This window comes from Ictalurus furcatus, chromosome 21 (assembly GCF_023375685.1).
Source record: "Ictalurus furcatus strain D&B chromosome 21, Billie_1.0, whole genome shotgun sequence".
NCBI lineage: Eukaryota > Metazoa > Chordata > Actinopteri > Siluriformes > Ictaluridae > Ictalurus > Ictalurus furcatus.
In genome coordinates, this window is record NC_071275.1 from 18,500,835 (window position 1) to 18,515,021 (window position 14,187).

General features: G+C 42.9%; 1 protein-coding gene across 1 annotated transcript in view; it reads right to left on the reverse strand.

Moving 5' to 3' along the window:
- Window positions 1-2,602: 2,602 nt before the first annotated feature.
- Window positions 2,603-14,187, reverse strand: part of suclg2 (succinate-CoA ligase GDP-forming subunit beta) — an 89,951-nt gene continuing 78,366 nt past the window's right edge. Inside the window, exons 10-11 of the mRNA XM_053652421.1 lie at window positions 11,400-11,520; window positions 2,603-4,503 (exon numbers count right to left, since the gene is read on the reverse strand). Coding sequence (XP_053508396.1) covers window positions 4,388-4,503; window positions 11,400-11,520 — 237 coding nt within the window. The 3' untranslated portion in view covers window positions 2,603-4,387. The remainder of the gene's footprint in view (window positions 4,504-11,399; window positions 11,521-14,187) is intronic.

The window sequence follows — 14,187 nt, forward strand, 5'->3', positions numbered from 1 at the left end:
AACAACACTGCAATTACACTAATGCATAAATTATAGCATGTGCTACCACTCAAAAGGTCTTAAAGATGTATGGGTGAAGAAGAAAGAAAAAAAAAAAGTGTGACGTTTTCTACGAGGAGACATTTATTTTACCTTCACGTAAGGAGTCTCCAGTGTCAATGATTTGAAACAATCTGAGGTAATGCTTCAAAGTTTATGCTTTAAAGTGGTTTCATAGGTAAATAATGAACTTCAGGATGGTAACTCAGTGTCACAGCATGTTGTGTTTGATTTCTCATCATACTGTTAAAAAAAAAAAATATTCTAGCCTTCAGAACGGTAGTGTACGCTCCGACTAAACGCAGAAATGCAGGAAATGTAAAAGTAGCTTCTCCTCAGTAAGATGAAGTCCTCAGAGGCGATCAGATCCTCACGCAGACTCCGAGCGCCAATCAGATCGTCTTTATTAAGATTAGAGAGCACTAATTCAGCACACGACGTCCACTTCGGCCGGCTCACGCGCTCTCCCCGTCACACGAACGCATTTATATTCCGTCACACACGGCCTCCTGAATTACACAATGTCAGGACAAGAGCATATTTTAACAAGGCTGAAACTTTGCCATCTAATCCATCAACACACTACTATTTGACACACTCGACGAAGGGCATGAAATAAGCAATTATTGACCCATCTTTCCTATTTACGCTAGCGCCGGCCGGCACGTCACCTCCAGACTCGCGGGGTAATGAGACCGAGTCTGAGAGGAGCGGAAAACCCCGGATCACGCCACCGGGACAGACGGAGCGCCCACGGCGGCCTCGCAGCACAACGGTGGCAGAATTGATACGGACGGATTTATTCATTCTTGTAGAGGCGAGATACAGTCCTGACTTTAACCTGAAACAGGTCGAGTCGTTACTACTTATGACTTACAATAGTGTTGCACAAATAAAACACCGCTATAGGAATCACGCCGATAGAGTGGCGTGATCAGATCCGACACAAAGCGCGTTTTATTCCTCTTATACAGCAGCAATTTGCCAGCTATGATTTTAACATCTTTATTAATGAAAGAACAATACATCATACTTTTTAACATGTTATAGTTGCAGTAATGTCATCATATCTACAGTAATAGCTCATTCGCAGGGTATATTATTGCCAGACAATAATAAATATCAGTTCGTACAGGAGTTTTTTTCTGATTGTTGTGTCCAAAAATGCTGGATTTTTCCCCGCGTATTTTTCTTCTCCTTCGATATTTGTGATGGAGTTTGCAGAGTTTTTGTGCTTTGTTTTGTTTTGTTTTTTTGCTTTTTTTTGCAGAAAGCTACTTCAATTGGCAAAATTGCGGAAATTCTTTTCGCGCGGTCTTTCACAGCGATGTTTGTTGGTACATGAGACTCGCGTGAATCGAAGAGGGCTCTGAACGAGTGTCGGCCCAAACCTGCGGAAAACCTGCGGCGATTCCGGGAAACCGCGAGCTCCTCCGAAAGTTGCAGAGTTCGCGTGATTTCGCGTTCATCTCTGCGATCGAAAAATCCCGGAGCGATCCGAATAACTCCGTTAAAAATAAACGCTGCTATTCAACAACGTGGAATTGTTGATGCGGTGAAGTTTTCCGTCAGTACTTCGTATCTACGTTTTCTCCCGTGGGAAAGTTTTCAGGACGGACAAGTTTGCGCTTCCAGCTCCGTGTGAACACGGAAAGCTGCTTTTTTTTCTTACTAACGTCAAAAGGATAAAAATAAATAAATAAAAGAGAGAGAGAGAGAGAGAGAGAGAGAGAGAGAGGCTGGTGATGGAACAACTGTTTATAGCAGCTGCATATGGATTTTTTTTTTTTTTTTTTTTTTTAAAAAGAGGACAAAATGTTATTTAATAAAAACAAATATGTCATTGTTGTTAAACTGCTGTGGTACAAGAGGAGTAAAACACTTTGGGGGTGGTCTTGGAATTCTGGTTTTCATTTCAACTTGTTCATTCCTTCGTTTTATTGTTTAAACGGTCTGTAATACAAAACCCTTTAGTGATGCACCTGATGTTTTCACCACGCTCAGTACTTTTAGTTAAGTCGCACCTTCAGAGAATAAAGAGATTCTTCTACTGAACAAGAGAAAGAGGGTGAAGTAATAAAGAAAGAAAGACAGCAGGAGAATGTGTGTGTGTGTGTGTGTGTGTGTGAGAGAGAGAGAGAGAGAGAAGGACAGCAGATCTGTTGCTCAGGGCACTCGATCCAGTCGAGGTGTCCTCACAGATCGCCAGACAGATAATCCATCAAATGCTCCGGCCCTGTGACAGGGATGAATTTCAGCACACGGCCGTAGTCTCTCTCTTTCTCTCTCTCTCTCTCTCACACACACACACACACACTTGTACACAAGTCCCGAAGGACGTACACGCTGCCGTGATCATTAACACAGCGCCTGGTATTAAGACGCACTTCTCCGGTGACGCTCGTTTGTCAGTTATTAATCCGATACGTCAAGTGTCAGAACTTTGACATCATCGTCCGAACATCCTCCCGAGGCCTTTCCGGAGACTTCCGGAGCAAAACGCCGAGGGTTCATGATCCACATGAAGCACAGCGGACGAAACACACACGCGCGTTTTTAAACATATCTTGCAGCGAGTTTTATTGCATGGTTTGAGAGACAGAAATTCCAAACAGAACTCACAAAATATAGTAAAGAAAAATAAAATAAAATAATAATAATAATAATAAAAAGGTCTTAATTACATCAAATTTCTTTCATTACAATAAAGATGTACAGAAGAAAAAAAAACGGACAAGGCTGCTTTTCGAAATCAACCATCGAGATGAGAGGCACGGGAAAGCCATGCATCCCGGACGAAGCGACGGCGCGGACAATCGTGGAAAGAAAAAGAAAAGAAAAGAAAGAGAGCAGTGCGGTCAGTCACACAGCACTTTACTGTAAGGCAGAGAAAATCATGTAGACTGATGACAAGGAAAAAAAAACAAAAAACAAAAAACAAAAAAACAAGGCCACAGCAAACAAGGTTCCAGAATAAATCTGCACGTGGTTCAGATGAAGATCCACCTGAACTTACGTCACTCGGCTCAGTTCTACGTCTCACTGCTGTTACGCAAGAGTTTGCACGCGAGATGATGTCGCTCTAGTTTGTGGGCGTGGCTTATCCAAGTTCACACGACCTCTTTGCGTGTAATTGCGGTACTCTGTCGCGATCTTTCACCTGACACTTTATTACCTGAACACGTTAACGCTAAACTCAACCACGTTTGTTTAACCCATACACACACGAATTATTATTATTTTTTAATAATAGAACAGCAGGATCCCAAAAAATTCTCAACAACTGCAACGTTTGATTTGCGTGGTGGTCAGGGGAACACCCCCCGCCCCCTGCATCAGATCACTTCAGTTGCTGTGGCTGAATTCTTACGAAAAAGCAAAACGACAAAAAAAAAAAAAAAAAAAAAAAATGGCGTTCTTCTGTCTGTAACAATCCCTTCAGTCCATGATTCCTGCTTTCGAATTGTCACGATGCCACGTTCGGTTCGAATATTAACGCGTGCACACCCCGAACGCGCGCCGCTGATTAGCGGCACCTCGAAGCGTCCGGTGTTCTCGTCGCGTCTCCTTTCAGTCGAGAAAAGAAACACACTTTTTGACTTGAATTTGGAACGATCGGTGGAATGACTTTTCAAAATAATAATAATAATAATAATAATAATAATAATAATAATAATTTGGTCAAATTCTACATTTGATGAAATAAGAATAGTTCACGGCCGCGGTCTCGGACCGCTTTAACGTGACGCCTGCTTTACTTCTTATTGTTAAAAAATAAAAATAAAACGTTCCAGCAGATGTAATGGTGCTGAAGTTCACACTTTAAGAAGCTCAAGGAAATCAATACCAGGATTTGCAACCCATTTCACAGTGATAATGATAAGCGTCAGAGAGCGTTCGATTGTGTGCGGTGAGATAATAACGTGTTTCGTCGTGCGATCGCTATCTCGGCTGACCGCGCGCACGCGGTCACGCTGATTCGCCGAATTCTCCCGTCGCAGCAGTGCAGAATCCGAACGCCGTTATATCGGGGTGAAAAAAAACACTCGACTCCAGACAGTTATAGAAGAGGAAAGTAAATTCATTAGCACGTGTCGTAGAGTAAATTAGAAGGCTCGTGGTGACCGGTGGCACCTGAAATAAACAAGTGGATATAATAGATAGCTTAGTCTGATTAGGAATCTGATTCGTCAGTAGCTCTGTAGGAGGTTTGCATGGGAAGTATGGGGTGAAGAACAGGTTCAAATAAGGCTGTGTGTGTGTGAGAGAGAGAGAGAGAGAGAGAGAGAGAGAGAGAGAGAGAGAGAGTGTGTGTGTGTGTGTGTGTGTGTGTGTGTGTGTGTGTGTGTTATTTCTTGGTGATAGCAGCCACTGCTTTTTTGGCTGCATCGTCCAGGTCGTTGGCTGCAGTGATGGGTAGGCCGCTCTCAGACAGGATCCTCTTAGCCTCCTGCACGTTGGTTCCTACACACACACACACACACACACACACACACACACACACACACACCTTTATTATATTTTAGTTTCACAAATAAAAGCTAATTAAAACATAAAACACACACTTGTCATTCCTACTACTATGGGTACATTTGGTCCTATAAAGGCACTAAATTGCGGGTATAATCAGTGTGGGCCGCGTGCACACACACACACACACACACACACACACACACACACACAGTCCTAGTACTACAGGACATTTTGGTCCTCACAAAACCTACACACTGTCAGGTATACCTATTATTGTGGGGACATTTGGTCCACAGAGTGGGCCACACACACACACACACACAGTTCCGTCCCCGGTTTTTAATTTTTTTTTTTTTTTTTTTTTTTAAACACTTCATCATATGAACTTTTGTGTTCTCTTTAAAGCCTGCATTTCAGGACCTGGATTTCAAAGCAGGACTTGACCGATCTCTGTCCTCTCCGCCCTAGAAAGGCAGCAGCGTTGAAAATGGAGTAGTGCCGCACCACTGGCAGGAGAAGCGACTGGGGTAGCTCGTTCCAATGGCTCAAAGTCAGAGGTCTCATTTCATTGGCTAAAAGTCAGAGGTCTCGTTCCATTGGCTGCGGTGCATATCGGGCCCAGCTGCCGAGGGCCCTGGTGTGCGGCGCTCAGTGCGATTCTGATCGGGCGCTCTTCCAGGACGGCCCTCTTCTGCCCTCGGGGTCCTACCCACGGTTTAGAACCTGACAAAATCTCTCCGTACGATGCTCACCCTGACACGACGTACAGAGTCAAGGCTAATACCCAAAAAGCCCTCAAGAGATGACTGATGGGAAGAACAGAGAAAGAGAGGGAGGGAGAGAGAGACAAAAGAGGGCATGATGAGGAGGAAATTTAAAAGGATGTGTGTATGAGATAAAGTGTTCTGTTATTTTGTGTGTGTGTGTGTGTGTGTGTGTGTGTGTGTGTGTGTGTGTGTGTGTGTGTGTGTGAGATGAGGGAGTGAGGTGGGCAGCTGGCGATGTGCAGACTTCCTGATTTCACAGGTGAGAGTGCAGCTTTAGGGAGGATAAAGCACGTCCACACATGGGTGCGTATGCACGTATAGCTCTGGCCTACTCTAAAGGCCGAACGTACCTGCAATAACAAATGAAGCTTTTAATGCCTTGTGAGGACCAAATGTCCCCACAGTAATAGTAATACATAAAAAGTGTTTGTGTGTGCACAGATTTTTAGTCCTTTATGAGGACCAGTGGTCTGATCTACAGTATTTTAACGAAATAATGATAGGAATATTTTGTGCGAGTGAATGCGTGTCTCTGAACATCTGTACCCCTTTTTGAGGACTCAAGGTCCCCATAATGATAGAAGTACCTCACTAAAGCCTCACAAAAGATTGTGTGTGTGCACACACTTTGTGTGGACCCAATGGTACCTGTTTTTAAGGACCCAAAGTCTACATAATAATAGAAGTACCTCACTAAAGCCTCACAAAAGATTGTGTGTGTGTGCGCGCACACTTTGTGAGGACCCAATGAACCCAAAATCGTTAGTATACATGACAAAAGTATACACGTCTCTACAGTGTTTTTACATTTTTAGCCTTTTGTGAAAATTAAGTCCCCACAGTGATAGAAATGCAGCACAAATGTGCGTGTGTGTGTGTGTGTGTGTGTGTGTGTGTGTGTGTGGTCTCTCTTTCTCCCTGCAGTATAATTATGATGGTATCTGCTCTCTAATCAATAGCAGTTTCAGAAGGAATTCAATTACAGCACCACTTAACTACTGATATTTCACCGCCTTTGTCCGCTCACATAACGACTCATTTCTAACACGTCTCCCGCACCGGGCAGCACCAAACAATCAATCGGATAATTTCATTAGCGGAGGAACAGGGCGAACCGGGGCGTGTGTGCTCGCTATCGAGTGTCTGCTGCTCTCCGTCGCCACACAACGGTGTGAGGAGACACAGAGGACGTGCGCGCACAAACGCCAACTGAAAAGGGCCAGAAATCTTTTCCCCTCTGAAAAGCTTCACTTGAATCACGCTCCGTGTCAAAAAGCGGCTATTTACTCTGATCACACGTGTCAACCCCACAAACAACCGTGGCAACCCCCCGGAAAAACGGCCCAACCTCCTTTCCAATGATAAACGCGCACACATACTCACGTACGCACAATGTTCAAAGCTCTTACTGCTGATACACACAGAGGGTCATGCTCTAATCCCACCACTAGGTGCTGCCAGAGACCTACTCTACATCCTCATCAATCTAAAAAAAGAATTATCATATTAAAAACTTGATCAGGAAAAGCTCAATCTAGGTTTATGCATATGGTGTATTATAAACCTAGTTATATACGCGTACACACACTAGGGAAATAACCACGATTATGTCGATAGCAGATATTAAATATATAGTATAGCGAAGTTATTAATTACAAGCGCTACGTAATTAATCAGATTCTAACAGTCATCCCAACCTTTGAGCTCATATTACTTAATTCAGCGTAACAGACTCGACTTAGATAACTCACGAACATTAGAGGCAATTTTTTTTACTCACTATTAACTACTAATCATTTCAATATAAAATACTTTTCACTGCATGTTTAATTGGATAGCGTAGCAGTTTATACATTTATTAATATTATATTTATATAATAGAACAGGTTTTCATTTTCATTCTTATCCTGTTTGATCTTGCAACACACGAGGTGGTATTTCTTGAGCGATGCTTATTTAATACGGTTTTTGGAAGGATTTGGAAAGCATCCGGCATCTTAAAAAAATTATTATTATTTTTTTTTTAAAACAGTTTGCGTTTTTAATCTCTGTTTTTGCTGCTTTAAGTGCTGATTCGCACGCACGAACATAACGGTAAGTAAACAAGTGTAAATTCCAAATTGTCTCTTTTATCCTTACCGTGTTTTGATGAGCGTGACCCATAGAAGTGGGTTACCATAGGGGTCAAAGCCACGGTGCAATCTACGCGAGCTTCCTCGATGCCACCCGACATAGTAATTAATGCAACTTCACAGCTAACGATTTTAAAATGGTTTGAATTCCTAAAGGGAAATCTAAAGCCCGTCGTTAAATTACGTCCTGAAGTCTTACAACACTGGAAAGTTCACTCGTTTCGGCTTGAGGTATTTGGTAATTCGACGGTTTGAGTCGTGTACAGTACGGCAGAGCTGTGTTGACGGAAGCTGAGGCATGTTCTAATTTCTACATCAGAAAACCTCAAACATGTACACTCAGCACGACAGGAACAGCCTTTGCCATGCTAGCCGTGTGCGATTTCTTGTTACGGTTAATATTATCTCTTGTAGCTCCTGTTTTCGACCGGAATGGAAGTAAATAAACGAAGACAGGTCTGGTGTTATGTTACCGTGCCTCTTCCCAGCAGCAGAGGGGTGTGTGAAGTCTCAGGCAGGGGACTGGAAAAACAAACTATGAGGTCACTACAACCAAAATGCATGTTTGCTTTGCTAAGACAAAAAAAAATTTAAAAAAAGATATACAGATAAGTACAGAGATATACAAGCCGGGCAAACGTTCAGACAGGCACGCGCGGGCTTATACGGACATATGCAAACAGACAAAGATCAAGACACACACGAGTCAAACAGGTTGTGTGATGTCTCAGGTGGAAATCAATGGCCAACTAATGCAGCTAAAGTCAGACTGAGGAACCATTTTATCGCACTCTGTCAGCCATGATCAGAGCCCACACTGAGAGACAGGCAAGGCTATCGATCTCTCCGTACCATGCAGACACACACACACACAAACATCTTTCACTAGCCAGATCATTTTTTGAACTCAACTTGACCTTTTATTGCTTCTGTCTGAGAGGTGCTGCTGAGGTACCCCATGGAGGCTCTACCCCTAAAACCATCAACTTCTCAGTTGGAAATACAAATCCAAACTAAAGCAGCTATTCCAGGTTCTTCCATAGTTCTGATTGATCTATGATTCAGTACATTATCCAGATTTGCTCTGAAAGGCCCTTTGAATCTATAGATGTTTACTACCAAACTGTTGATATGAATAGCACTTAGGTCCCCTAGAGTCCTGGATCTGATGTGTATCGCAAAAGCTAGATAACAAACTAATGTGGGATCGACCCTATTTTCACTGACCCCTTATTTTTAATTCTCTATGTTTCCAATGGTCCAATGTTCTCAGGCCTCAATATTCCTAATGGTCCGATGGTCCCAAACACCAATATGGCCAGGTGCCCTTGTTTCTAGGCTTCAGTATTCCAAGACTCCTATGTTTCAAGGTTCCCCAAATTACTGTGTTCTCAATTTTCCTTATGTCCTCTGTTGTGTATCCCAGACCCATCTTGTTTTTAGGGTCCAGTGTTCCCAGGCCCCTATGATTCAAGCTTCCTGTGTTCCCAATGGTAATTTGTTCCCCAGGGCCCTATGTTCTCAAGGTTGTTCTCAAGGTTCTTATGCTCATTGTCTCCTGGATGTATCCTATGTTTCCAGGTCCCACGACTCCAGGGGGATGTGATTTGAGAACCCGGTGTTTCCAAGGTTTCTTGGCCCATAGATTACCATTGTTCCGGTGTTTGGATCCAGTGTTTCCAGGAACATATAATAGTAATATATAGGTATTATAAGTAATATAATCCCAAAGTCTCATATTCTGAAGATGTAAATGTTTTCAAGGGTCTTATGTTCCCAATGTCCCATATTCCCAAGGTCCAATGTTTCCAAAGGTCCCATGTTCCAAGATTCCCACGATCTCATAGTCAAACGTTCCCAGGCCCCAATCTTTCCAGAGTCCTAGAATCCAAGAGTCCCATGTTTCCCAGGACCAATATTTCCAAGGGTGCTATGGACCCAGGGTATGAGGTTTCGTGGCACATAGGTCCCAAGGGCTCATGTTCCCAGAGTAACATAGGTTTCCAGGGCCCAGAATTCCCAGACTGAAATCTCCTGGTAAACCTATGTACCCTATTAAACTTTTCTAGAACTTTCCAAGCCTAACTTTAAGCTCGATGTAGTCCAAATCCCATATAACATGAATATAACATTAACCTCCACTCTACAACGTCTGACATTGTATGTTTAATAAGTAACACCTAAAAGTGTATTTGTTAAATTAGCTGGATGGAAGGTAGATTTGAACACATGACTATTTAAATTAGATCTGAAAATATAAGAATGTTCTGAGCTCAGGGAAGATATTACCCCTGGGAACATGGATACAACCCTGTTGATGCCACAGCAACAAGGTGAGAAAAACAAGACATCTAACAGCTCATGTTTAAATGTCAAATATTGAGTTTATGAGGCTCACTGAAAGCAAAGCCAGAACTAATCTTTCTGCAGCTCCTGCTCTCCATGGAGGTAGAGGGGTCTTTCAGCAAGCTAGCAGGCAGCATGACTCTGCTGTTTTGTGCCAATTATACTAACAACGGACCGGAGCAGGCGAACTGTTGTGCGTTCGCTAGCACCTAGCATTAGCATACACAGGTGAAAGGTCACAAATCAGCGGCTATATCCTTCGCTCCTTTTGCCAGTGCTAACGACTGTTGCAATGTGTCACGCATGCTAATGATGCTCCCTTGCGTGCTACCTCTTGCGTGTGGGTGAAAGTTGGGGAGTCCAAAGTCAGCCCCTGTGAGAAGGTTCTGCTGCCTATAATGAGCACAGTGATGAAAACATTATGCGAGGACACAGCGCTTAGCCAGAGCTAACACCTTGGCAGCCTGCTGACAGACTGCTGGCTGGGAATACCTCACACTGTTTAAGAAATCCGTTCCTGTGAATGGAATTGTGGTCGTAGTTCAAGATGGCAAGCACTAAATTCTAATTTAATTTATTCTTTCTCAGTAACCATTTTATCCTAGTCAGTGTTCCAGGTAGGAATACACCCTGGATTGGACGCCAGTCCATCACAGGCACCACGCACACCTAGAGGTATTTTAGAATAGCCGGTTTATCTACCGGCATGTTTTCTGGGAGGTGGAAGGAAACCGGAGAACATGAAGAAAACTGACTGCCTTAGGAAGTTCTTGATCAGCTAAAACAATGATTAGATGGTCAGGTGGGCACGATTATGGTTGGAGCTAAAAGTCTTCAGGAAGGTAGATCTTCAGAAACAGGATTGGTGACCACTGCGCTACGTCGACCGTAACCCGAGTTCAGAATTAAACCGGGGACATGGGGGCTGTGAGGCAGCAGCATTACTTGCTGCACCAACGTGCCACCAGTTTCATTCAATTTCGTTTGCGAATCGCAAGCTTGACGATATGACGACCATCTACCTGACGAAGGGCATGAAATACTGTGTTTAATTACACATAATTCTTCGCAAGATTAGCTAAACTAGCCGTTTATGTAAATACAGCACTGCATGAACATTAGCTCGCTAGTTTGTTTGGCTAAGCAGCATGCACATGAATTTAGCAGGCTGTGGATAGTAGGTAGCTACATGAACAACGTTAAGTAAATGACTTCATTATGTAAATGAAGTCAGGACACAAGTTTGCTAGCAAGCTACAGAAAGGACTTTAGGTAGAACCCCTAGCAAAAATATCAACTTAAATTCAAACTGACAAGCTAACTAATCTTACGTAAACAGTTTTACGCTAACAGTGTGACTAGATAAGATTAGTTAAAAAAAAATATATATATATATATATAAAGTTTTTTTTTTTGTAAATAAAACAAGACGCCATCATTACTATTAAGCCACCAAGTTATTGTCAAAAGCAGTAGCCATGATTGCTAACAAGCGATCTAGCTAACATTAGGTAAAGAATTATAATGTGTAACTGATGCAAGGACGTGCGTCACTCAACAGAATCAGAACCTTTAAGCACACACACACACACACACACACACACACACACACACACACACACACACACACACACACACTAACCTTCCAGCCGGACTACCAGGGGCACCTTGAGCTCCAGCTCTCTGCAGGCCTTAGTGATGCCGTTAGCAATGATGGCACAGTTCACAATCCCGCCAAAAATATTCACCAGGATGGCCTCCACCTTAAAAAAATAAGCAAACAGACATAGATGGAGGTGGATAAACACTGAGAAGCACAATAAAACTGCTAGCAAAACAGACACAAAAATAAGGTTATATATACACCGGCATCACGGTCACACTGGATAAGCATGCGAGCAGCGTGACCGAGGTGTACGGAGAAACCTCGTCTGGGACAGCGCAAATAAATACCCAGATTCAACAATATCCCGTTCCGCTCCACAAACAACCAAGGAGCATAAAACAACAATATGATCCCGTGTGTCTATAAGGTTCTGCAGCTTGCTAACAGAGATAAGAACAGGAGTGTGGCTGTACAAAGTCCTTGTGGAAAAAGCAGACAGGAGAAACTGAGCTTTAAACCTGTGCGAAACCTGTGGGAAAAAATAATACAATTTTTTTAAAAAAACGCGACGCGAGAGGCCAAGGTTAGCGCTATCAATCGGGCCGCAGTCAGGTACGGGATTAGGATAATCCCTCAAAAGCTACTAAACAGATTACAGACACATAATGCAACTATGATTTACATTCTTGTTCGTGACGAGGCATAAGAGCAGACGCTCACGGCGGCACGCTCAGACACGCACGCAGAAACCTCTTTCAAAATGACTAGTCATGTAAATAACCTACAGCAACTACATGAGTACAGCGAGACGGGATTCGTCTCTGTGATATGAGCTAATCAGCAGGATCAAGAGCAGGATACGCTAATGCTGTTTACACACAAACAGAGAGTGAGAGAGAGAGTGTGTGTGAGAGAGAGAGAGATCTGTACTGTTACTGCTATTGTCAGTGAGTATGTTTTCATGGATGCTAATAATATAAATATAATCATTAGCTGATATTGTCTGTCTTACTTTATTTCAAGTTGTCAAGGGACCGTAACTGTTAGATTTTGTTTCCCACCAACCAACAAGAAATATATAAAATTATGCTAATAATCGGGTTATTTTGTACATCTACACACATTATCATCATCATTACTGTTGTTAGTTAATTTATTTGTTGATATGTATGTTTGTTGTTATTATTATTATTAGTAGTAGTAGTAGTCTAGAGGGAAATACACAGACAGGAGAGAAAGGCAGTCAGAAAGAGCGAGAGAGAGAGAGAGAGAGAGAGAGAAGAGATAAATAAAATCTAGCAGGTGCCATTTCTTTTGTACATCACAAGTTGATTTGAAGTCTGTAAAAGTTAACATGGTTAGGATTTGTATGTGAGAGGAAGAGAGAAAGAGAGAGAGAGATGCACACCAAATGCTGAATGAGGACCTGAACATGGTCAAGCTGAGATCACATCAACCATGACTGCACAATTCATGCTACTGCTGCCCCTGACCTGACACTAAAAGCCTGAGTAACCCCCTCTCTCTCTCTCACACACACACACGGTATATCTGGCTCTGAAGCTTATAAAAGATTTCACCAAATAATCTCTTCTGATCTGACATTTCACAGCATAGCATGATCCGAGATTGTGTGCGTGTGTGAGTATTCCAATACACGGCATACGAACACACTCCGTATGCTCTCATCTACGGTTACAATAATCGGGCAAAAATAACAGACAGAAATATCAGCGCTGAAATGTTCAATGCTCTCATGTGCGCCATTTTCTCCACTATCTGATCCGAATCGCTCCTCTGTCTGATGTTTTATCTGCTTTCTCCCAGTCTGAAGTCTCCCTGCAGTCTCGTGTCCTGACACCAGGGGGCACTGCAGATCCAGGAGACTCGTCCGCCCGTCCTTGTATCGTCCCTCTCGTGACGGGCGCTCCATTTTTCAGCCCTGGCGTTACTGAGAGCGGCCATATTTCTTTCACCCATGCGTTTCCTATTGACATCTATGTATATTAATGACACGGCGGGTGATTTATGCGCCGTTGTAGCAAAGTCAACGCAGTTCATAAAAATATTGGGCATGCTCCGCTCCAACTGTCTGTGAATGTGTGGGAATGGAGGATCGGTTTTCTGTGCACTAGGACATTTTCTTATAGCTGCTGGAAAGCTTCTCAATAGTGAACGAGTGTCTGGGGGGGAAAACAACAATAACAACAACAACAGGTTGAAACAAGTGATTAATACACTTTTAATTGTTAGTTAAATTGCTTTCCAGTCTACAGGAAATTAACACTGGATTAACATCGCAAATATCTCATCACATTAGCGATATGAAATTTGGTCATTTTTGACAGACTGAGTACGCAAATTCCTGAGAAAAGGGTTTATATACACGTGTATTGTTGTCATTGTTTAACAGTGGAAAAATCGCTGTATTAAGTCCAATTTTTGCACACGTTCCTTTTTTTTTGGAGTCACATCACTTCGATTTCACTTAAAGCCTGTAAGAAGGGAAAAGTTAAGTCAAAATGGCATCATCCATCCATACAGTTTCCATACATCTTATCCTATACACAGCTGCAGGGGAGCCAGAAGCCTATCAATACGACCTTGAGGCACAGTACAGGGGACACGCCGTGGACGGGGCGCCAACCCATTGCAGGACACTACGGACAATAGAGAAACGCCAATCGGGCTACAATGCATGTCTTTGGACTTAGCAAGGAAACCGGAGTACCCTGAGGAAACCCCCGAAGCTCAGGGAGAACATGTAAACTCCACGCACATGGGGCGGAGGCGAGATTCAAACCCCCACGCAACCCAGGAGGTG